This window comes from Thunnus albacares, chromosome 13 (assembly GCF_914725855.1).
Source record: "Thunnus albacares chromosome 13, fThuAlb1.1, whole genome shotgun sequence".
Lineage (NCBI taxonomy): Eukaryota > Metazoa > Chordata > Actinopteri > Scombriformes > Scombridae > Thunnus > Thunnus albacares.
In genome coordinates, this window is record NC_058118.1 from 11,857,878 (window position 1) to 11,881,977 (window position 24,100).

Sequence of the window (24,100 nt, forward strand, 5' to 3'; positions counted from 1 at the left end):
ACAGGTGTTTGTCTTCGGCACCACTGTTGTTTGTCACAGCTTAACCATGGCTTTGAGGGCACTTGTTTGCCCATTAACGTGATTAACCAATGATCTAACTTGCAAGCTAGGAACACTGATTCACTAAACCTGCTTGCTCGCAGTCCGTGTTCCAACATCATTATGGCCCTTTCAGACACAATGTGATTTGAGCTGGGCTTGCCACTGGGTTCCATGTGCATCTGTGTTCGGGGGAAGTTTTGGAGGACAGAGCAAAATAGGCAGAGTTTTCAAATCTTCTAGCAGGATTACGTCATTTTGTTGTTGCCAGCAACAAGGACACATCTGGTTGGAAACATGTTTCCAAGATAGGGCTTTCCTCCCGAGGTCTTGACATGAGAGTAAACTTGTGTTGTACAATTCAGGGAATTCAGACACACACAATATTAGCTTTTCCTCCATTTTGCCTTCCATGCCTGGCTGGCTGCCTTGTTTCTATTGGTCATGCAGGTATTTGTCACAACATGCAGCACCCAGGCGCTACCCCTCCATGAGCTCGTCGAGCAAGGCGCGGGTGTAGCACAGCGCTCGATGCAGTGACACACTACCGTGGTACGGTGCAAGCCATTGGAAATGGGTTTCAGAGCACAGTGGTGCAGTTGTCTGAAAGGGCCTTTAGATTACCAAATTTCCTCCAATTTGATTTTGTAGTTATCAAGTAATGAAGATGTTTAAAGAAAATGTATCGGAGTAAAAGTACACATTTTATTTAGGAAATGAAGTGGAGTAAAAGTAAAAGTTGACAGAAATATAAAAACTCAAGTAAGTACAGATGCTCCTAAAAAATACTTAAGTACTGTATTGAAGTATTATTACTTTGTTACGTTACACCACTGCATGTTACAATGCAAATTAATATGTAATGTTTTAGTTGCACACACTTATGTGCAACTCTAATGCAATGAGTGTGACTTTGCGCTCCCTCTTTTGATATCTGTATAGTTCAGTTGTTGCAGACAGATATTGACATGAAAAAGGAATTTCCTGTGTTTCCTAATGCTGTATCTTTGGAAGATATGCACTTGATTTGGCAAACTCAGACTGATTTAAGCCTCATATCAGCTTTGGTTAACTTGAAAGATAGAGTACTGGATTTTGTGCCCCATCTCTAACTGTGGAATCCTATCAAAAAAAGATATCATCAGGTCCAGTATGAACTGGAGGAATTATTGTACCGACTGATAACTCTCTTCTATTGGTGAAAAGTAACAGCTGATTGTGATTTTCAGACATTAATGTGTGTGTTAGCACCTGTGAGCACGCTGTCATACACCAAGAACAGTTCTACCCAGTTCTTCATCATTCTGTTGTTCAGTAGTACAGATTAGATTAATCAATATCCTGTATGGAAAGTATTTTAAGAGGCCTGGAAGCAGGTTTGTATGTTGCTGAGCAAGCGCAACGCACAGAATGTTCTTCATTTTGCTTTTTAGTGATGATCATGGAGAGTCAAACTGGCAGATAATTTTCTACAGATGCTGTAGTGGTGCTGATCCACATTTTGTAAATCCACTGCAATTATCCTCTGCGTACATGCATTTTTTTTTGCCTTACAGCCTACCCATCTCTGTAACTGGTCACAACTGCTGTATGGATGTTTGTTTTTACTCTGTTGTGCTGTTTTTAACGGTTCTCATCTCATCCCCAAAAAAAAAAAAAAAATTGAAACAGTGAGTCATGCCTAAATACTACACTGCCGAGAAAATTCTTCATGTATATAAGCATTTTGTATTTTAAAACAAGTCAAATGCATGCAAGAACACAGAATGACCGGAGCTGAACCTTTGTACATATCATCTGTATAAATTCCAGGGATTTCTTAAAAAAACAAACGTGGTCAATATAAAATAAAGACGAATTGTTTGTTTGTCAGTCTGTTCTATCTTTATTGCATGCGCCACCTAAGGCTTCATCTTCTACTGCTCTGGTAATTAACGGTGGGAATGCAGCTGTTCATGAAGTCATAAAATGACTGGAATTAATGACTATCCCAAAACAGGCTTTCTTGGAAGTATCAGGTCAACATGCAAGACAAAACAGATTGTAGGAATGTTTTTTATTTTGTTTGAACAGGTGTGAGGTAGAGGTTTGAATAGGACTCCTTTTGTTTTAGTCCATACAATTGTCTTCAGTAAACACACAAGCACACACATGCTCAAAATCCTGGGTTCCTGCTGATATTTTTCTTTATCAAGGGCGTAGGTTTGGTTTTAACTTTGGTTGGGAGATTTTTTGTCAGACAGCCAAAATAATAGTATATGTGCACTTGTTATCTATCTCTTTTGCTTTCATATGCAGGTATGCGCAAACATTAAGAGTCTAACTCAGCAAAATGTTTACTTTACTTTACTATGTATTTGCTGACTTGCCTGAAACCGGACGTGTATCACAAATTTTTCCCTTATTTTTTCCATTTTATTCTACCTAACTACTCAACAATAGAAGTCAGGTATCCGCCCATATCCTGCTCTTTCACTCTTTATCACAATAGTGCTTTTTTTTTTTTTTTTTTTTTTTTTACAGAAGACACACACACCTGGCAACTCTGCACTCTTTCCGTGGACGATTCAGCAACACCTTAATATTGGTAAGGACAGGTCCCAAATCTCTGCTCACACCCTTTGTCTATTTTTCATTTTATCTTGTTTGTTCCTTCTTCCCCCGTGTAGTCTGTTTCTTCCTCAACCTGTAGTTCCTCCTCCAAGTCCAGACCTCCTGCATTCATCCCCTCTCAGCCAGAGTCCAAGTTTTCCAAGTGTGATTTTTATGTGTTTTTGTTGAGACATATCCAACTTCTTTCTTCTGGGTTTCCCCTCCCGAATCATTCCCTGGCCTCCAGGCTGTTCTAAGCATCTCTATAGCTGCTGAGATGTGATCCCGTGCAGTCAAACCTGTCTGTAACTCAAGCTGTTTCTTCTAACTCATGGCTTCCTTCCCAAGTGGTTCAGTCTCTCTAAACTCCTGACAAACTTCCTGAGCAGTCCTGTCTGCTTGTAGTCAATGCCATTTGTACTTGCTTACTTGTTCTGCCTTACAGTATGCTGCCAACTGCCTGTTATTTGACCACTGACCTAATGAACAGTGACTGAATCATATCTGCTTATTTGGTTACTGCTGTCCACAGTTACCTGAACTGTGACACTTTGAATTATCTTTACGCTTGACCACACCCTCATACTGTATATGCTTTACCAACATTATGTTTGATTTCACACTTTATGCTGAGGAAATAGAAAAACACGCTGTCTTTTTCAGCAGCGTCAGCAGCTCTTAGCCTAATGCTGTAGCACATTCATTACATTATAATCAGAATGAATCACTGTCTTAAAAGCAGGCTTTAAATACCGAACCTCTTGATACTTAAACAGCAATCCTAACAAGATATCAGACTGAATACAAACTGCTGAAACAGGACCAGATGGATTTGAACCCTTGATTTACCATATTTATATAAACAAACTTGTGGTTTGGAGTCAGTGTTCAGGCCTTTTTCATCACTCACTGTTGCACATTATTTGATTAGGGTGGCTTTTTGATGCAGAAAAAGTTTCAAACTTCAGTTGTTTCTCATTTTTCCTTCAAGTAAATATCAGCATATTGTCAATATTAACTTCTGCAGATGAATACTTATTTTCTTTTTGATAATATCAAAATATTTAATTTGATCATGTATGAAAAACTTTTGTAGTCTTTGGTGTTTTAAGTGCTTCACATCAGTTCAGCATGTGGAGTGTTACATAATTTGATATTTTGAATAGTTTTAAAAATCAGTCAAAGTTAATATTATGATTTACAGAGTAACATTTAATTTTTTTCAGCACACATCAAATTTACTTGTATTGCATTTGTCTTTTTACCATAATATATCATTTTTTACATTATGAGTCTGCTGCTGAAACATAGCCCTAGTTTTAGTCTTTTAACCAATAGGCTGTTTCATCAGGGGAGGGGGCACAGCTTTGTGTTCTGGATCCTTTGGATAGATTTGGCCCCTAAATTGGGATGCAGCCTACATTATGTACTACCTCGCAGTGACCCACATCCTCCTGAACTTTGACCCATAAAATATTTTTTTATATAAAATATCTAGAAGATTTTAAATTGAGCATTTTCAGGTGCCAATGTCATGCAGGGAAAAAGTTCAAGTTTAGGGCTCCAAATAGTGATTATTTTCCTTATCAATTAATCTGTTGATTATTTTCTTAAATAATCAATAAGTTGTTTGGTCTATAAAATGTCAGACAATGGTGAAAAATATCAATCAGTGTTTCACAAAGGTGAGGTGTAACCTCAAATGTCTTGTTTTGTCTTGATCAACAGTCTATAGTCCAAAGATATTCAGTTATCTATAATAGAGGAAGAAAGAAACCAGAAAATATGAACAAATAAAATAAAATATTGACATTTAAGAAGCACTAACAAGAGAATATTTCTATTTTTTTCTTCCATCATCAAAATAGTTGGATATAAATTTTCTGCCAATCGACAAATCAATTAATCAACTAATCATCGTAGCTCTGTTCAAGTTCAAGCTCAAGTTCAAGAACCTCTCTACTATCCTGAGCGGGTGGGAAGCCGGTGAGGGATCAGGTCCTTCTTGCTGTTAGTAACAGTCGGAGTGCTTTGTGTGGGGCAGCTGTGACGTTATCCCTCATATCCTTTCTGGCAGACGTCAAGGTGTTGACTCATGTTGTGTCACATGAAGCACTTGTCTGTATGTACTATTTCCATGGAAATGAGTAAGGCACAGTACAAGTAAACTAGTTTTACTGGTTCAATGGAAGAAAACGTGATAACCAAGGACAGTTACCAGTTATTTACATCATTTAATGATAATACACGACATTGATAGTATTTCTTATAGGCATATGACAGGAAATCTTTGAGAAATATGTAAATATTTTTTATGGCACTAAAGCATTAGTGTGACCAGGGTTACGGAGAATTTCGCTAGAATGTTGTGGGGCTGGAGCCAACAACACAATTACAAGTGAAAACGCGGACTTTCCCTGATTTCATCTTCCCCTTCCTCTCATCATCACAAAAAAACCTCTATATACGGAATTATTACTGTCCGATTGGTTCGATATATCCGAGAAAGTAGACACTCCCGATTACGTTTATTTATCTTTTATCTCTTCCACGTGTTTAAGAAAATCCCACCCACGCTGTGTCAGTCTACTGAACTCCGCTAAACCTGCCGCAGGAGGAAAACGCTCACTCACATTCAGCGTAAGTCTGACAGCTTTCTCTCCCTTTAACAGTATTTGATTCAACATGATTTTTATTTTGATTATATACCACCAGGAAAAAGTCATTCTGAAAGTATTTTGCAGATATTTATAGACTTTTTTGTGATGTTTTCAATTTTGTTTTTCCCTAAGTTATTATTAGATTTGATGTAAAGAAGTTAAAGTGCGCTCACAAAGTGCAGCTCTGAACATTGTAGTCTAAACATTTTTAGTCCATTTTTAGTGTTGTCAGTTTTACAGCGTCTGCCATCTGTATTTACTTTCACAGTCTCGGTTATAAACGTGCATATGGCGAGTAAATACTTGTTGATTTACCATGCTGCTCTGATGCTGCTATTAATAAACTGGAGGATGGGTATGCATTGCAATGAACTTTCAGGTGAGTCCAGATTTCATTACTTATAATCGCATGCCAGTTTTCCAACTGTTAGGAACTGTAACTGGAAACCCAGGGACCGATCGGAATAGTTCTTTAATCTGACTTGGAAACCAGGCAAAATGCTTTCATGTGGTCTGTAGACACTGGGTTTGCCACTATTGCCTGCAGGCAGGAAATAAAAAGACAGGCTATGCCAACTTTGACACGAAACGAGGTGTTAGTTGGCAACTCAACGTTTTTGCTTGAACATGTGGTGGATTCAAGACAATATGTCATTTATGAGCACAAATTATCAGAAGTTTTACCCTTATGGCCCAGAGAAATCCAATGTATTTTTATTTGGGGCAGATTCAGATGGTCCGGCTGAGATGTTGCAATGTATGAGCCTATGTTATATGTAATTGATCATTGATTTAACATTCATATTAAAAAAGGACTTTAGATATACAGTACTGTTCAAAAGTTTTAGGCACTAAAAGTAAAGTGAGAATGCTTACAAAAATATTGCTATAAATTCTTTTAATTTATCAATTAACTTTTTACGAAGTTGAGTAAACAGCAGAAACCTAAATGAAATCAATATTTGCTGTGAGCAGCTTTGCCTTTAAAACAGCAGCAGTTCTCCTCAGTACACGTTAACACAGTTTTTCATGGTAACTTGCAGGTAGGTTGTTGTAACCATCCTGGAGAAAGAATGTTCTTCTGTGGATTTATTATTTAGGCCATATCAGGTGCTTCTTCGTGTAATCCCAGATTGACTCTATGATGTTGAGATCAGGGTTCCGTGGGGGCCATACCATACCATCTGTTGCAGGACTCATCATTCTTCTTGTTGCTGAAAACAGTTCTTTATGACTCTAGCTGTATGCTTGGGGTCATTGTCATGTCATGAATAAATTTGGGATCGATCAGACACCTCCCTGATAGTACTGCATAATAGATAAGAATCTAAACATCTAGGGCACCTAAAACTTTTGCACAGTACTGTAGATCCAACCTCTGTAAATAAATATTTTGCAGTTGATCCTCCTGAGGACCTTGCAATATTAGATCCTGGTCATCTTGGACGTCTGGAGATTACATGGAGCCCCCCAGCCAGCTTGATCAATAGGTCAGAGTGCCCGAAACTGTATCAGCTAGAGTACTTCGACACATACAAGAACAGCTGGACTGTAAGTGCTTATAATTATTATGTAATTAACATAATCAGTTATGCTAATTAGGCAATTAATATTAGTATTGTCATGCCATCATTGCATATCATATATGTACTATATGAGATCCAGGCTGGATGGATTTTGATGTCTTTATTGAACTTGCTTCAAACGACCCTGATTAAATATGTAAATCTTACATGTTGAAGTTATATTTGAGAAATCTGTCACTTTAGATGATGTACTGCATCCCTGTTATTATGGATCTTTACAATGTGGAGTCATTAAAGGAGACTAGTTCTGTAGAAATTGTAAGTTTAGTCCTTAATCTGTCTGGAATTATTGAAATACCAGCAGGTGCAGCGCTCCAGCGCAACGCAATAGAGTGGAAATCTGCCAAAGGTTAATTCAGTTCTGTAGCCTTTATCCCTAAGAGCTATTCATGTTTGTACATCTTCATATGGCTTTCAATATATCATGCAAGTATGTTTTGTTTGGAAGAGAACAGGTTCATATTGGCTCAGTTTTACATACTGTGGAGGCTTCTTGATTCTAGGAGAATATTCCATTTAAGTTCACCCCTGAAAAGCAGGGTTGAACTTCTCTTCTCTGCTAATAATTTGTTTTTTTTTCTTTTGGGAGGTTAAACTGACTAAACACTGACTTACTGAAAATGAATATAATTTTTTTCAGTCATCTCAGCCCAGCTCAGTCACAATTTAATGTATTCAAATAGTGCATTTTTTACTGGCAGGGTAGAAAAGGTTTCTCACATATTTGAAATTAGGACATGATCTACTCACGTTAACAACTGAGGCATCACATTTCTTTATTGATGACAGTAATCAACTTTGAAGATAAGCATACAGGGAAGCACAGAGTCAGTTTTCTTAGAGCGATATATCTCATGGAAATTATAGTTTAGAAGACTATAAACTGTCTACAAGCAGCTCTGTTTATAGTAAAAGTTGAAGTAAACTCACTGACATGTGAACTGTAAACTGTGATCTGAATTATGGTGTTATGTTTCTGAATTGACAGGCCATCAGGACAGTTTGGAGGACATACACGGCCCAGTTTGATCTGATGAAAGACGTTAGAGTGAGAGCGTACACCTTGCTGAATGGACCCTGCACCAATGGCACTTTGATCAAGAGCACAAGCTACACTGAACTGGTGCAGAAACCCCCCAGCACAGGTCTGTCCTGAAGGTTTTATATGTCATGTGTTGCTAAGAAATCTAAAAGAGATATTAACAAGATCCAGGACGTTTTGGAAAATGTATGAATTGATACTTATTTGTTTTATTCACCCTTCTACCGCTAGGCCTCGTGGGTACTGCAGTTGAGGATTTTGTGTGTGTGTTCCATAACATGGAGTACATGAAGTGCAATTGGGGCATAAGCCAAAAGATGCCGGCCGACTCACAGCAAACTCTATATTTCTGGTACGTCAAATACCCAATAAAGACAATTTTAGCCCCATCAACAGAGTTCAGTCTGTCAACCACTTTGGTCAAGAAAATATATCTATCAAACAACAAACAACTAGGCTACTTCCACTACTATTGCATAGATTCCTGTGAAATGCTACACTGACATTGATGGTTCCCAGAGTGTGAACTCCAGTGACTTTAGTGATCCCTTATTGAAATGATGGATTGCAATGTAATTTAGTAGAGACATTCACATGCCCTACTGGGTAGATTGTAATAAGTTTGGTGATCTACTGACTTTTCATCTAGAGCCAAATATCTGCAAAAATTAACGACATTCCCATCAGCCTCAGCAGTACCGCTGACGCTCTTTTTATAGGACATGCCATGCAATCAATAGGAAAACAATTGCACCTGAAAGTCTGGAAGAAGTTCTGATGAAAGTTTGATGCAGAAATATGTCAGCAGTTTTTTTTTTTTTTTTTTTTTTTTGCCCTTTTCACCACTAGCCTTTTCCCTGAGCTTGTTTCAGGGAAATAAACACAATTCTTTTTTTTTACTTGAGGTAGACCACTTAACTGACAATCAGTGCAAGAGAACTGCACTTGTTTCCTCTTATGACGTAAAAATATCTTACCAGCAATCTCTCTTAAAATCATGATACGAAACTGTTCACTCAAAGTCACCTTGCAGTTGTCAACACGTGCACATAACCAACACACTCATGCCTGAGACAAGCAAAGGTAAATACATAGTGTTGCAAATAAAACCCAGTGATGTCTGGTATGAGTTAGCTTGATGCAAATGCCTGCAGGCTGTCTTGCTTTCTGTGGAAGAGAGTGTTGTTGAATATTTCCAATCTTAAGTTTTAAGCACCACAAGTGATAGTAAATATACAGCCAGTCTTTAAACCTAATCAACTCAGAGCAAAACTGTGTAGATGGATAGATAGCACCCATATAAACAGTGTGTTATCTGGCATGTCTCTTCCCCAGGCACAAGAAATTGGAACAAACAGAGGAATGCCCAAAATACAGCATTTCAAATGGAGTCAGAAGTGGCTGCGACTTTACAGGGACACCTCTCCCAGATTTCACTGATATCAACTTGTGTGTAAATGGCTCCTCTCCTGAAGGGCCCCTGAAACCAACATACATCTCCCTGCAAATCCAAAACCACGGTATATACATATTAGCCTTTAACCGTAACATGTTCCTTCACTTTCAAGTGAGGGCATTATAATCACTGCCCCCATGTTTTGACTCTGTGTTTGGGGCCAATACCTGTGCCGCTGTGATCTCTTAAAATGTGTTGTCTGTCTTCCTGTTAGAATCTGTAATCTTCTTCACTGTTTTAATGTTTCTGCAGTGAAGCCTGAAACCACAGAGAAGCTGCATTTACAAACAGGTCCCAACACACAGATGGAAATTAACTGGGAGTATTCCGTTGGGAAGATTCCTGGAACCTGTTTAGAATGGGAGGTGGAACACAATCAAGAGGGACCTGATGGAAAAATGTTGTTGGTATGGTTGAGCTTGTTTTGTTAACAAACCACTGTGCTAGCTGGATTCATTTTCTCAGAGGTTCTGTGGCTTTTTTGTTTGAATGGGCTTAAATAGATAAATAACTTCATAGTCTTCGACATGGTCAAGTTAATGTTCAATTTTATAGCTATCGTTCATTGTTGGTAGCTTACACCACAACCTCGATTCTGGACTTTATAAGTCTGCCAAAGCAGTATTGATCATTATCGTATTGATTTGCAATAGGCAGGCTTTTAGGCTATTTATATTATCATTAACAGCAAAATAATTGTAACTACGTATAATGTAGTTATTTTTGTGCATTAATAGCCTCTACGGTAGACTCTACAGAAGGAGTATCGTCAGTGCAATATGCAGCACCTCCCAGCCTAATATTCCGTTTCTATGTGCAACTTGTATTGTTTAGGTGATGAATGCAAAAAAGTCTGTGTAATATTTTATTTCACATTAGAACAGAAGTTTCCAAAACATTAAATACCCTGATATTCGAGATTAAATCAATGTATTTGTTAAAATCCCACAATTCCTGTGTCTGGAATGCATGCTTTTAAGTTCCATAGCTTTCCAGATTTTCCATGCCCTGTGGGAACCCTGGAAATAGATAAAAACACAATCAGTTTATTCATAAAAGTTACACTCTTTAAGTTGCACAATAATGATAGATTCAAAATGTAGTGTGTAGCAGTTTTAGTTACTGGTGTTATGGCCAGGCTTGTGATGACCACAACAAAAAGGGGAGACCAAACAGTCTGAAAAGGAATAACAATAATGTTTATTTTTAAATGAACTAACATTGAACAAATACAAACATGAAACCAGACCAATGAGGCTGTGTCGCAGCCTAGTTCTGGTCTAAAATATTAGAAACTCCATTTAAAGGGCTGTGTCTACATAACAGCCCCTAGATGTAGGTCAATTGTGGAAGAGAAATAACATTAAAGATTAAGATCAGTTCAATTCAATTGGCTTTATTGGCCTGACTGCATACAATACAATGTTTCCAAAGAATATTAACACAAACTATATAATCATAGTAACCATCAATAAATAAAATAAACAATAATAATTCAAAAGGGCATGGTGAACAAGAGGGGTTCTGGAAGGTGGTAAGAGTAACATAAGATATAAACATACAACAAATGAATTATTAATTCATAAATCTTAATATTAATTATGTGGGACACATCCTTCATAATATGTGGGTCTATACTTAAAGTCTGTGTTCTCCTCAGTTATTTATCAGATAAGTAAGTTTCCACAGTGTACTGTTTGTTTAGGGCTACATATGTCTCCATTTTGTTCTGTGATTTTGTTAGTTCTGTCCAGTAATCTCTGTACTTTTCTTTTTCTTTCAACATAATTTGGTTTGGTCAAATTTCTGAGTGCATGTTTTCTGAAGCTGGGGTGGTCCTAGTGTAAAGATATGAATGGTGGATGGTTTTGCCCAGCGTCAGGACAAGTAGGCAGAGGGGACTCCATTGTTAGTTCAACTCTTGTTGGCAGTGTAGAGCTTTGTGGGAAAAGGAGAGAGGGTTACTTGTTTTAACATGAATCCAGAAATTTAGGACCTGTTTTTTAAATATTGAACAGTAACGAAATTGGCCTAATTCATGCAGAGTTGGGAGCACTACTCTTTGCACCTGGATGATACTTTTGCAGAACTCTGCATGAAGGATTTCAATGGGATGTTTGTCCCTTTTTGTCCAGTCTTGTTTAGTTTATTTATTTATGTATTTATTGGCTCCATGTACAGTGTTAAACATAAATGTTACCATTTGATGTAGTTAGCTTATAGCTGATAACTGTTGCTGTAACCCCTCTTTTGTGGGGAACAGCAGGACCAGGTCATCAGCATAAAGGACACACTTCATTTCAGTGTCTTGTTATTCCAGGTGCAGTGGAGTTATCTATTTGTTTTGCCAGTTCATTCATATATACATTAAATAGTGTGGGCCTAAAGTTACAGCCCTGTTTTACTCCACATGTTTTCTTTGTTTCAGTCTTAATTGATCATTTTCCATTAGTATATGGAATTTATCAGACTGTATAGTCTCCTTCAATACCACTTTCGATTAATTCAAAGAAAAGGTCGTTGTGTCAGACTGAATCGAAGGCTTTTTGAAAATCCACAAAGCAAGTATATTATTTTTGTGCACATAATTATCAATTAGTGTCTGCAATGTAAAAATATGGTCAGTGGTTCTAAATTTAGGTAGGAATCCAATTTGGCTTTTGCTTAATAAATGATGCTCTGTAATGAAGTGTGTGATTCGTAAATTTAGTATAAAATGTAATAATGCCACATGTAGTGATAGAGGAATGTAGATTTAATTTGAAATGTACTTTTTAAGTTATTATTATTATTATTATTATTAGTTTCAACCATGTCAATGCTATAACCGTCATGGTGGGTGATTGGGACCTCTGCTGTTTCACTGTATAGATGCTCTTTATTTGGGTAGGGATTAATAGAATGTGGGTAACACTTTCCACAATATTATTTAATGCCACTCAACTAAAATAATATCACTATATGTCACACTAACTAACTAACTTTAGCTTAATCTGAAGCTACAGGCGACCAGTTCATTCACAAAGTGTCTTTGTTCTCCTGACAGTAAAGTTCTCGCACCTTTCACTTATTTCAACGGTTCAATTTTACTTCTGGTTCACCCTCATTAATTTCGGTCATTTGTGGTCTTCAGTTGGCAAGGGAAAATTGAAAAATGGAAGTTACACCAAACCAAAAAACAACCAGTTTTTCCCAGTTTGTTCCACTTGATTTTCAATGTTCATGGACATTAGAAAAACGGAAAGTGGGAAAACGGATTGTACTTTAGTACCCTGACCGACCGCTTTTCCTGTTTTCATCTTCAAATTGGCAATTGGAATAGAAATAAAACCAAAACCAAAAGCTTTTATATATCTATATTATCTGCCCCTACTTCATCTCTACAAAACACAGTCATTGGCTATGCTTGCAATAGATAGAGAGATAGATCAAAGCGAAAGACAAGTTTTTTTTTCTGGTTTTGGTTTAATTTTCCAGTTATTGATTAGAAGACAAAAATGGGGAAAAGTATGTGGATTTCCATTTTTTCACATAAAAAACGGAAAAACAAAAACGTTGTATATTTATTTATCTTATTTCAAGATGAACACAGCTTTGGACGGCGGGTTCCCACACCTGCATACCATAAAATTCAATATTTCTTATTAGATTTGTCATGCATAATAGTGCATTTTTACAGTGCAGTTGAGGGTGAAGTGTTTTCAGATTTGCTTTTTTTCCTCACTGCATTTTTTGACCTTCTTTTTGAAGTTGTATGAAGTTCAGAGACATTAGAGAAGTATGAATCAATCAATCAATCAATTTTTATTTATATAGCGTCAAATCACAACAAAAGTCATCTCAAGGCACTTTTCACATAGAGCAGGTCAAGACCGTACTCTTTAATTTACAGAGACCCAACAATTCCCCCATGAGCAAGCACTTGGCGACAGTGGTAAGGAAAAACTCCCCTTTAACGGGTAGAAACCTCAAGCAGAACCCGGCTCTTGGTGGGCGGCCATCTGCTTTGACCGGTTGGGTTGAGAGAGAGAAAGAAAGAGGGAGGGGGGGGGGGGAGAATAACAACAATCATAACAACAATGACAATGACACAGCAGCAGCCAGGGAAGGATGCCAACAGGACTGTGAAGGACTACTTTTAAAGACTGTAGGAACCACCAGTAAGCCTGCATTCTGGGAACGCAGTGTTCTAGTGGGTTAATACAGTATTATGAGCTCTTCAAGATATGATGGTGCCTGACCATTAAGGGCTTTGTAAGTTAGGAGAAGGATTTTAAATTCTATTCTAGATTTTACATGAAGCCAATATAGCGAAGCTAAAATGGGAGAAATGTGATCTCTTTCTCTAGTTTTAGTCAGTACATGTGCAGCTGCATTCTGGACCAGCTGGAGAGTCTTTAGAGACTTGTTAGGGCAGCCTGATAATAAGGAATTGCAATAATCCAGCCTAGAAGTAACAAATGCGTGGACTAGTTTTTCTGCATCTTTTTGGGACAGGATGTGCCTGATTTTTGCAATATTACGTAAGTGAAAAAAGGCAGTCCTTGAGATTTGATTTATGTGGGAGTTAAAGGACATATCCTGATCAAAGATAACTCCCAGATTCCTTACGGTGGTGCTGGAGGCCAGGGTAATGCCATCCAGAGTAGCTATATCATTAGATAATGTGTTTCTAAGGTGTTTAGGGCCAAGCACAATAACTTCAGTTTTATCTGAGTTTAATAGTAGAAAATTGCAGGTCATCCAGATCTTCATATCCTTAAGGCATGCTTGGAGTTTGTTTAACTGATTGGTTTCATCTGGCTTCATTGATAAATATAATTGGGTATCATCTGCATAACAATGAAAATTTATGGAGTGTTTCCTAATAATATTACCTAAAGGAAGCATATACAAGGTGAATAGATTGGTCCAAGTACAGAACCTTGTGGAACTCCGTGTCTAACTTTTGCCTTCACGGAGGATTCATCATTAACATGTACAAACTGAAATCGGTCTGATAAATAGGAGCTAAAACAGCTTAATGCAGTTCCTTTAATGCCAATTAAATGTCCCAGTCTCTGCAAAAGGATTTGATGGTCAATTGTGTTGAATGTGGCACTAAGATCTAACAGGACAAGTATGGAGACAAATCCTTTGTCCGATGCAGTATAATATAAAGTATAATGACATACATGACCAACTATATATACAAGCTAATTCATAAACTTGCCTTTCTATTTTTTTTAATTATATTTCTCTACTTATTTTTTCTTATTGACAGCAGCAGATTTTAACCAAACAGACGAACCTGACTCTGCCCTCCATCCACAACAATGAGAGAAACTGCTTCAGGGTTCGGTCCAGGTTGCATAAGTATTGTGCAAAGAGAAGCTTTTGGAGTGACTGGAGTCCTCAGACATGCCATCCGGGTAATGTTCCATATTATTACATAATATTATAATAAAAACATCAGAATTGTCTTGTGATAATACTATCCATTAAAAAGAAAACCTGAAAATATCATAGCATGAAATCAGTTAAACAGAGTCAAAAAAGTTAACCAATACAGACATCCAGTCTCTGCTCCTTGTCTGGCTGTTCACATGAGATTGTTTCCAATTAACCAGTGTTTTATATGTAGTTATGTTTCCCAGACAGACATTTGTAAAAACGTTGCCTGAAGTTTTCATTGAATCATGGGTTTAAATTCCTGAGCAATCGTACTATTTGCAAACTAAGCAACATAGGCTTTTCTATTTGAAGCCATACCGAGAAGTCCTCTCAAGTCACGCTCACTTTAAGGATTCCTAGTTGGAAGACCCTGATGTCGTCATCAAAGTGTGAGTTTCATTTTTCTTATTATTATTTTTATGTTACCGTAAAACATAAATTGCATATTGATACATCCTTATATTTTATATAATACATATAATAGATGGTTTATCTTTCTGTTCTCATGGTAACTTTAATTTGGGTTCATTTTGCTCCATATCACTCCTTACTCATTTTACTTTGTAAAATTTTGAGAGCCATAAATATACATATATACTGACAATCAATTACATTTTTTTATACAAAATGACAGCATTAAAACATCATGGTCAACAAAAACCAAATAAATAAAAATCATAATTTGTGCTAATTCTCTTTCTTCTTTTTTACAGCCACAGATGACCTGAACAAAATACAGATTTAAAGGCCTCTGGTGCACTTTGTATCAATTAATTTGTGGTAATTTGATTAATTTAACTTGTACTATGTAAAAAAAACATCAACCAACTTAATTAGCACCTGCATCATGCATTATCTTGCCTTGCATTATCTTGCCTTGTCTTGTGGACAGGCTCTCTATTTAAATTTAATTTTAATATCTTTCTTATTTGAGTGTATGTTGAGTGTTGCATTAAATTTATGGACTTAGTTTATTGTATTTTTGTGCTGAAGAAATACATTTTTCATAGATGTAAGGGCACATTATAGGCCCTCATGAGAATGATGCATACTGTGAAATTTCATCAACCATGAAGGTACAAGTCTTTGATAGTTTAGGTTACAAACGTGTACAATAGTGGTGGCTGGTGACTCAAAAACTTGGAGAGGACAGGAGGAAAACCAACATGGAATCCTACAACAAACCGCATCAAACTATATCATTGTCCCCCACCTGATGAAATTGGAGGGGTGGGGGGCATAAAACAATTTGCTTTCAAAAACAAAACTCCTGAGTGGTGAAAAGGCTGCTTCTTTAAATACAATTAGCATATACATATTGTTTCTAAAGAAAGAAGTGCTCATTTTAGCCGTGCAGTGGTTCAGAATGTTCAGAATGTCATTTTACCAATAAAATTAACTTCAAATTATGTTCTATTGTGACAACAGGATGATGACTCTTTCTATTATGAACTTTTGATCCATGGAGGTTTTTTGTTTGTAAAACTTTCCTCAAGCCGAGAAAAGTGATTTAAAAATCAGTGACATCATCACAATGTAAAGTCTATGGGCCGAGTGGGAGCTCGTGGGCGGGGCCAGCGGGGGAAACACTACTGCGCATATTCAGTGGGCCGCACAACGCGGAAGCAAACCCGGAAGCTAGAAACTTTTTGGCATATGCGCCAGGCGAGCAATTCCTATAGGACTGAATGGGGGCCATTTTTAGCCCAGTATCCAGTTCTTATAATACATCCATGAGGAGGACAGGTGCCTGCTGTCCTCCGCAGGGTGGGATCTCTTACATCGATTTAATGTACTTCATTTTTTTTCATGCTAATCTATAATTGGCCAAGACACATAAAATGATGCTCCAGGGGAGGACATCCTCCCTAACCAATCAACAACCAGAATGCAATATTGACATTGTGTTGGTCCAATGATAGTTTCCAGATTTCATCTTCAATTCTCTTCATTGTAAGGCAGAGTAGCAGCAGTAGATAACGAGCAGTAGAGAGCTCCTTGCGTTAGCCAATGCAACAGTTAGCTTCTTGTAGCAGCCTGAAGGACTCTTTATACATCCATGGAAGGACTGTTAAGAACTGTTGTTAAGGTAACAGGAGAATGGATCTGGAGTGCGGCACAGCAGCGGCAGGACGCCACTGGGGAGGCTGGAGAAAGAAGCAACCGCAGAAACAACCAGGAGAGTTAGCTTGTTTGTCATTGTTGCTAATGATATCAGACTGGTTAAGCAGCAGCCACAAAGTTCTGTTAACTAACATACAAGATGACCAACAGCTACAAATGGACGTTATGACATGAATACTTCATCTCCATGAAAGAAAGAAGAGGACGTCAGATAACGTGAGTCAGATACAGCTTCTCTTGTTGTGTGAATTTATCTCCTTAACCAGAATGCAGCAGAGATGATATAATGTGCTGTAGGTAGTTTGCGTGTTGAAGTTACAGTGAGCTGTCTGGACTCACTCATTCATTTGGAATTGATCCCATTTTCAATTGAGTGGTTGCTCAGTCACCTGTTGATGTTGTGTGATTAGTGAATGAGTATGCAGGAGTGGCTGCTGGCTTATGACAATTTCTTCAGTTGGTTTTTAAGATGAGTTGTATATTGAGTAATAAGCTTAAAGTAACTAGAATAACGAGCGTTAACATGTCAGACAACAAAACATATCACAGACAACATATCACATGATTTACATTTGTATCCTATGTATTTTCTTAGTGTACAGAAATATATAAAGTACCACAAAGTTTATAATCTGATACAGGTTCAGATCAGTGCTGAATACAAGAAAGACTGAACACTAAAAATATTCACAGATCTAAAAGTGTAGGTTCACATCAGAAAGTATTAATGCATGTATCAAATACGCGACTTACACACTCTTATCTATATGCATGACATACAAAATATAGTCTACAAAGATGACATGTTAACACTCGTTATTCTAGTTACTTTAAGCTTATTACTCAATGTACAACTCAGCTTAAAAACCAACTGAAGAAATTGTCATAAGCAAGCAGCCAGACCTCCTGCACACTCATTCACTAATCACACAACATCAACAGGTGACTGAGCAACCACTCAATTGAAAACGGGATCAATTCCAAATGAATGAGTGAGTCCAGACAGCTCACTGTAACTTCAACACGCAAACTACCTACAGCACATTATATCATCTCTGCTGCATTCTGGTTAAGGAGATAAATTCACACAACAGCCACAGAGACATTTAACCATCAGAGATGAAATTAGCAACCAAAGAGACAGAGAGAGAGAAGCTGTATCTGACTCACGTTATCTGACGTCTTCTTTCTTTCTTTCATGGAGATGAAGTATCCATGTCATAACGTCCATCTGTAGCTGTTGGTCATCTTGTATGTTAGTTAACAGAACTTTGTGGCTGCTGGTTAACCAGTCTGATATCATTAGCAACAATGACAAACAAGCTAACTCTCCTGGCTGTTTCTCCGGTTGTTTCTCTCTCCAGCCTCCCCGGTGGCGTCCTGGCACTGCTGCGCCGCACAGTCCAAATCCATTCTCACCATTAGCTTAACAACAGTTCTTAACAGTCCTTCCATGGATGTATAAAGAGTCCTTCAGGCTGCTAGAAGAAGCTAACTGTTGTTGCTGTCATTTTATGTGTCTTGGCCAATCATGGATTAGCATGAAAAAAAATGAAGTACATTAAATCGATGTAAGAGATCCCGCCCTGCGGAGGACAGCAGGCATCCGTCCTCCACTGTCCCACACCACCACTTCGCACTTCACTGCTCTCTCTCCTCCTGCCCTGCAGGTGTCGCTGTTGAAACATTTTAACCAGAATTTCAATGATGGATTTTTTCCAAAGAAGAGAGAAAAAATATTTTAAAAATAATACTGAGATTTGGTAATGGTTTATTTCAACCAAATATTCTTTTTTAAATATTTTGATCTCCCTCTTGCCTCTCAAAAAATAGAGGAGGAGCAACCTCCTCTGCTTCTATGGACCAGCCTCCACTGGTGTACAAATACATCCTGAACTAAAGATACAGAAGTTATTTAAGGCAACACAATGACTGAGGCAGTGAGATGATGCAGGAGAAAAAGTACTTTCCCACCACTGCACAGACAAGAGTTAAATCTCCAGCAGCAGTGCTTCCAACTTGGCTCCATAAAACACAATGGCAGTGTAGATGAGTGGGAAGCCAGTAAGAAATCATGCCTTTATTGCACTGCTGAGCCTACTAGTGACTCACACAGTACAACTACACTGTGTCTTTGTGTCTACACCCTCCTGGTAAAGAGTGGGATTTTAATCTTCATTGCCTAATGTGAAAAGTTCTTTTTTAAAGGAACATTGTTGTCGTAACTGTAATTATGAAGGTACAACTGATAGGAATATTGACTTGACAACTCTTATTAAGCTTTTTCTGAGAATGTAGGACGACAAGTTGATTTCTGGGTGATGATAAAGCTGCCAGCTGTGTTCTGCTGTGTGCACTGAAGCGTTCAAATATATTGTACAGAGAGAGGGAGGAAGGGCGGTCAATATGGGCCAAGCAGTTGTTTTTTGTCAACAGAATGCACATGTCCACTGGAATAACCTTTTCTTTTGGGATTTGTTTTGATGTTTAATGGCCCACTATTTGCCAAATCTCTTGACAGTTCCCTGACTTCACTCACTGTTAAAATTCCTGTTTCTACCAAGACTGAGGAATGTATCTGTACATCATTAACATTTATTGTTATTCTGCACTGAAATATCACATTGTTTTCAGAGAATAAAAATTTTGATCAAACTCGATGTGTGATTCTCCTTCATTATACATAAAACAAGGATCCATATTGGGCCCCCTGCTGTTTATCCTGTACAAAAATAATGTTTACTTTCCACTGCAATGTCCATGTTTATGCTGATTATATCATCTTGAATGCCATCAGCTCTGCAAACCACATCTTCCCCAGATAGCAAAGTTCCTGTGGCCTAGATCCAGCCAACACCCAACACTTTCAGCACTTTCATCCGGACCACATACTGGAATGATAGAATGATGGTGCATGGGCGGTTTCCCAGATCTGGGCCATAAGAAAGCCATAGCAGTACTGTATGTCAACCAAGAACAACCCAGATAAACCAGAATTGGCCCACATCTAGCGAGAGCACTGCATCTCTACCAAAAAAGGCCCACATTTGATTTTTGGATATTTGGGCCATATTTGCTATTTTACATGTGGGCCATTTCAGGCCCACATCCGTATACTATCTGGGTCTCCATGTTACAGTCCAGTCCAGCCTGACCTCCAGACGTCTTGTATTAATTTAAATCTTGGTCTTTTCTCCAAAAAGACAAAATATGTGCATTTCACCAGAGCACTGAGCTTTTATGTCCTTACTCTGATCTGTACTGTTAATGGAAATGTTATAGATATAGTACAGCGCTATGACTACTTAGAAATTTGGTTATATAGCAAATCACACATAAATGTTTCTCTGAAAAAAATAAAAATTCCAATTGGATTCTTACAGAGCAGAACTTTTTTTTTAACAAACAACAAAAAAGATTATACAATCCACTGTACTATTTACTCTTACGTATGCTATACATAGAAGATATACTGATGTTGCTGCCACTACCCTTAAACCACTGGATACCTTGTACCACAGGGTATCCAGTGGACTGCACCGTATAAATTTCATGTAAAGCAGATGATGTTTGTCACATAGGGCTGACTTCCTGTTTTCAGTAGGTAGTGCTATGATTATGACTGAATATTGACATGTAGATCTTTCAAGGTCTGGACTCTTATCAAACATGAGAAATTTGGGGCAGATTGGACAAAGTCCTGTGGAGTTACAAAAGCTTATTGTTTCATGGTGAAACATGCAACTTGACCAGCACACCATGTCAACGGCGTTCCATGAAAACTCAAAAGCTTCACAATTTAGCATCACAAAGGTCTTTAGATGTCACCTGCCAAATTTGAAATTGCTGGGGTCAGTTCTCTAGGAGGAGTTTGTTAAAGTACAACACCTGTCAATGGCTTCACTTTGCAAAACAACTGCACAATAAATTTGAAATGGCTGACTTCCTGTTGGATTTAGGATATGGCTCCAAGAGGCTTTTTTCATAAGTTTGGAGATGAAACATTGGTGTGCCAAATTTCGTACAGCTACGTCATAATTAAAGGTGGGGGCGTTGACTTTGACATTTTCTAGAGGGCGCCCTTGAGCCATTTTGCCACACCCAAACCCAAGACCCTTATCAGATATCAAGTTTCACCACTTCTGATGCATGTGCAAAGTTTTGTGAGTCTTTGAGCACGCCTAGCACCTCAAAATGCTAAAAGTAATTAGGGGGCGCTATAGAGCCAATGTGCCATGCTCATGCCTAATTGTGATATCAGATCGAAATACTTACTAGTTTGAACATGGGTACAAAGTTGTGTGAGTTTTTGTGTATCCTAAAGGCCTCAAATGTGTTGTAAAGAGAAAATTGAATGTAATCTAAAATGGCTGACTTCTTGTCAGGCAAATTAAAAAAAAAAAAAAAAAAGTATTATGTCAAGATTGATGAGAGCAATGATCCCACTGAATTTTATGAACATCAAAGCAACTTTATCCTAATGTGGCCCTGCGTTTTGGGGTTCTACGGAGCCCACTAGCCACGCCCGAGCCCAGTCACTACAGAACTTTTCGGCAGTTCTGATGTGTGTGCCAATTTTCGTGAGTTTTCGAGCATCCCAAGCCCCTCAAAAATACAATGGCATAGGGGAATAATAATAATTCTTTCAAAAACAATAGGTTCCTCGCACTTTCGTGCTACCTTTCGGCCCCAACTAAATAAAGCATCATGCAAAACTGGAATGTAATCTGTTTAAGGTGTTTGAGATTAGTTTACTTTAGCTGAGTAATTTTTGTGCAGTGGAATCTGCAAATATTTGGACAGTGGTACATTTTCTTCTCTGGCTCTTTACCATGACTGTGACATTAATATTTTGACTTTCAGCTTTAAACATGTTGATGAGGATTTACACTCACAGTTCACAACTCGCAGTCCTGTGTACTGTATGCATAGTGTTTTGGGAAGACAATGATGGGTATGAAGTGGACTCAGAGATAGACAGCACTTACCTTCATAAGAAGCTTTAATTTTCTAATTTTTTTCTTGTACATTATGCTCTAGTAAAGACTCAGCACAACAAAATGTGTCCGAACTGCTTATGTTTTTTGATAGATGTCCAAATAATTATTGATCTTCAGCTTTGCTTGGACATTGTATTCATGCTTATTTGTTATGAAGATTTTAATTGACTTGTCTTGTCTTTATATGCTCCATTGATTGATGCTTTTGTGATGAAGTGATATACAGTTATAAATAAACTGTAAATAGACCTGACTTGATGTACGAATGTATGTGTGTGTGTTTCTGTCTTAGAGGAGAAACAAACCCCTGCTGAACCCGGATGGGACATGGTTCCTGTGTATGTATATACTGCTGTTGCCATCATCACCATACTGGTGCTGTCGCTGTGTGTGTGGGCAGTGCTCAAAGTGTGAGTATACACATGAGCACCCAGATAATATACAGTAAAGTGTGCACATGCACTGATATACAACGAAAGGAGAAGCTTCGCTCACTCGCAACTGTGCTTCCTTTGCAGGAGGAGATCAAGGCAAGTGAAGAAGCTGGACTCTCTCACCACCTTGTTTGCCAGAAATTCAGCTCTTTCAGTGGCAGAGACCTAAAAAAGACAACAGAACCTGCATCTTTCTCCAAGGGCCCCACTCACAGATGTTTTACTTTTGCACTTCACCTCTTTCATTTTTCAGTGTCTTTGATTTAAATCACACAATGAAGCTTTAAAAGATGCCACACAGTGATCAACTGATTATAAACCACTGCTAACATGTTTCTGAAGATAGTACATATGAGACTGAAGGCTACAGTGGGTTATATACAAAAAAAACAATTAAAAAAAGAGACAAACAGTATTATTCCAAAATACTGTACTGCGCATGCCTTTTTTATTCACATTTAATTTAAACAATTTTGAGATGTTCTGGTAACTGGAAATGCTATGTTATGGAGAAAAGTAACACTTGTTATGGTAGTTATTTTCATTGATTATTTAGTATTTGCCGAAACACTTGCCAGTTGATTAATTTGGAAGGTATTACTTTGCTGATTACTCTGCTGATGTTGTGGTCAGGGTCAATTACTGATTCTTTGAGAATTTGTTTTTTATGTTTTATTATTTGCCAGATCTCTTGCCAGTTGATATAGTCAACACAGGGTCATTTCAAGTTATGGTAAAATTATTCTTTTTATGGAAGTCTGTTTTATGTTTTTGGTTTAATTATTTACCTTTGGCCTCAACCCTTGACAGTTTGCTCAGAGAACAAATATTTTATTACCATGTCTGTATAAATAACAGATCTAAAATGGTTTTCTAATATGTCTTTATTGGAAACTTTAAGCCAGTGAAGTCTTATAATGAATTTTTCATGCAATCCAATGGGGTTTTTGAAATTTTTTTATTAAATGGATTAATACAGAAGAAATAGGTGTTTCAGGGCCTTAAAGCCACAGCGTCTTGCCAGTTGTAGCTATTTCTTCTTCTTGTCTTGAATGTTTTGAATTATAACTCAACATGACTGCAAAACAATGTTTCTGTAACTTGATTTTTGTTCAAAATATGCCAAAATGCCTCAGTGACATCAAATATTTCACCAGATGTACTCCACCCCCCCACCCCCGTGTGACTTGTGTACATTAAATTGTATTAAATGGTAGTCAGTCAGATGTCGATATTTCTTTTTGTAAGCCCTATGCATCATACAAAAGTGTCTTTTTTATCAATACTCTAATGTAAATTTTAATGTTACATTACATCCATATACCTACTATATATCTGTTCCTAATAACTTAGAATAAACAGAGAAATATGGATACAGAGGTATAAAAAGGAGCTGAAATGCAGAAATGAATTTATCACATGTGGTTCTCATGTTCTCATGTCCTGTGAGACTATTTTGAGCTCTAAATGGGGTCTGAGATGCAACACAGCCTTCATAATGAAAATAATTTCAACCTATGCTTCAACTGCTGTTACTTTAAGTTATTTTTTGCTGTCTCTCAGTAAGAGTTTCGGGATTTAAACCACAATCACCTTTTATTACACGGTTTACTTTTTAATGGGGGTTTTGGGTATATGATATACCTCACCTCAGTATTTCGTGTATTCATATGTTATATATATATTAAAAAAAAGCATCCCCATGCTACAATAATAACTTTTCTTTAAACAAAA

The 24,100-nt window shown here is 37.6% G+C and overlaps 1 protein-coding gene across 4 annotated transcripts; it reads left to right on the forward strand.

Moving 5' to 3' along the window:
- Nucleotides 1–5,049: 5,049 nt before the first annotated feature.
- On the forward strand, nucleotides 5,050–24,100 carry il13ra2 (interleukin 13 receptor, alpha 2). 4 transcript variants are annotated; one of them, XM_044371802.1, is made up of 10 exons: nucleotides 5,050–5,271; nucleotides 5,560–5,670; nucleotides 6,691–6,842; nucleotides 7,866–8,022; nucleotides 8,151–8,271; nucleotides 9,255–9,439; nucleotides 9,628–9,782; nucleotides 14,639–14,786; nucleotides 15,121–15,197; nucleotides 15,522–15,777. In XM_044371802.1, the coding sequence occupies exons 2-9, from the start codon at nucleotides 5,580–5,582 to the stop codon at nucleotides 15,156–15,158; spliced, it is 1,047 nt and encodes a 348-aa protein (XP_044227737.1). In that variant the 5' UTR covers nucleotides 5,050–5,271; nucleotides 5,560–5,579; the 3' UTR covers nucleotides 15,159–15,197; nucleotides 15,522–15,777. The 4 variants fall into 4 exon arrangements, with proteins under 4 accessions (XP_044227737.1, XP_044227736.1, XP_044227735.1 ...); XM_044371800.1 differs by lacking the exons at nucleotides 15,121–15,197; nucleotides 15,522–15,777 and adding exons at nucleotides 22,225–22,342; nucleotides 22,451–24,100 and having other exon boundaries at nucleotides 5,051–5,271; nucleotides 14,642–14,786; XM_044371799.1 differs by lacking the exons at nucleotides 15,121–15,197; nucleotides 15,522–15,777 and adding exons at nucleotides 22,225–22,342; nucleotides 22,451–24,099 and having other exon boundaries at nucleotides 5,053–5,271.

Excerpts from the sequence above, each read along its gene's own strand:
- il13ra2 (XM_044371799.1), top strand. The coding sequence starts at position 5,580 with ATGGCGAGTAAATACTTGTTGATTTACCATGCTGCTCTGATGCTGCTA. Across the intron at positions 5,671-6,690 it reads GCATTGCAATGAACTTTCAG|TTGATCCTCCTGAGGACCTT; the intron begins GTGAGTCCAGAT and ends AATATTTTGCAG. Across the intron at positions 8,272-9,254 it reads CAGCAAACTCTATATTTCTG|GCACAAGAAATTGGAACAAA; the intron begins GTACGTCAAATA and ends TCTCTTCCCCAG.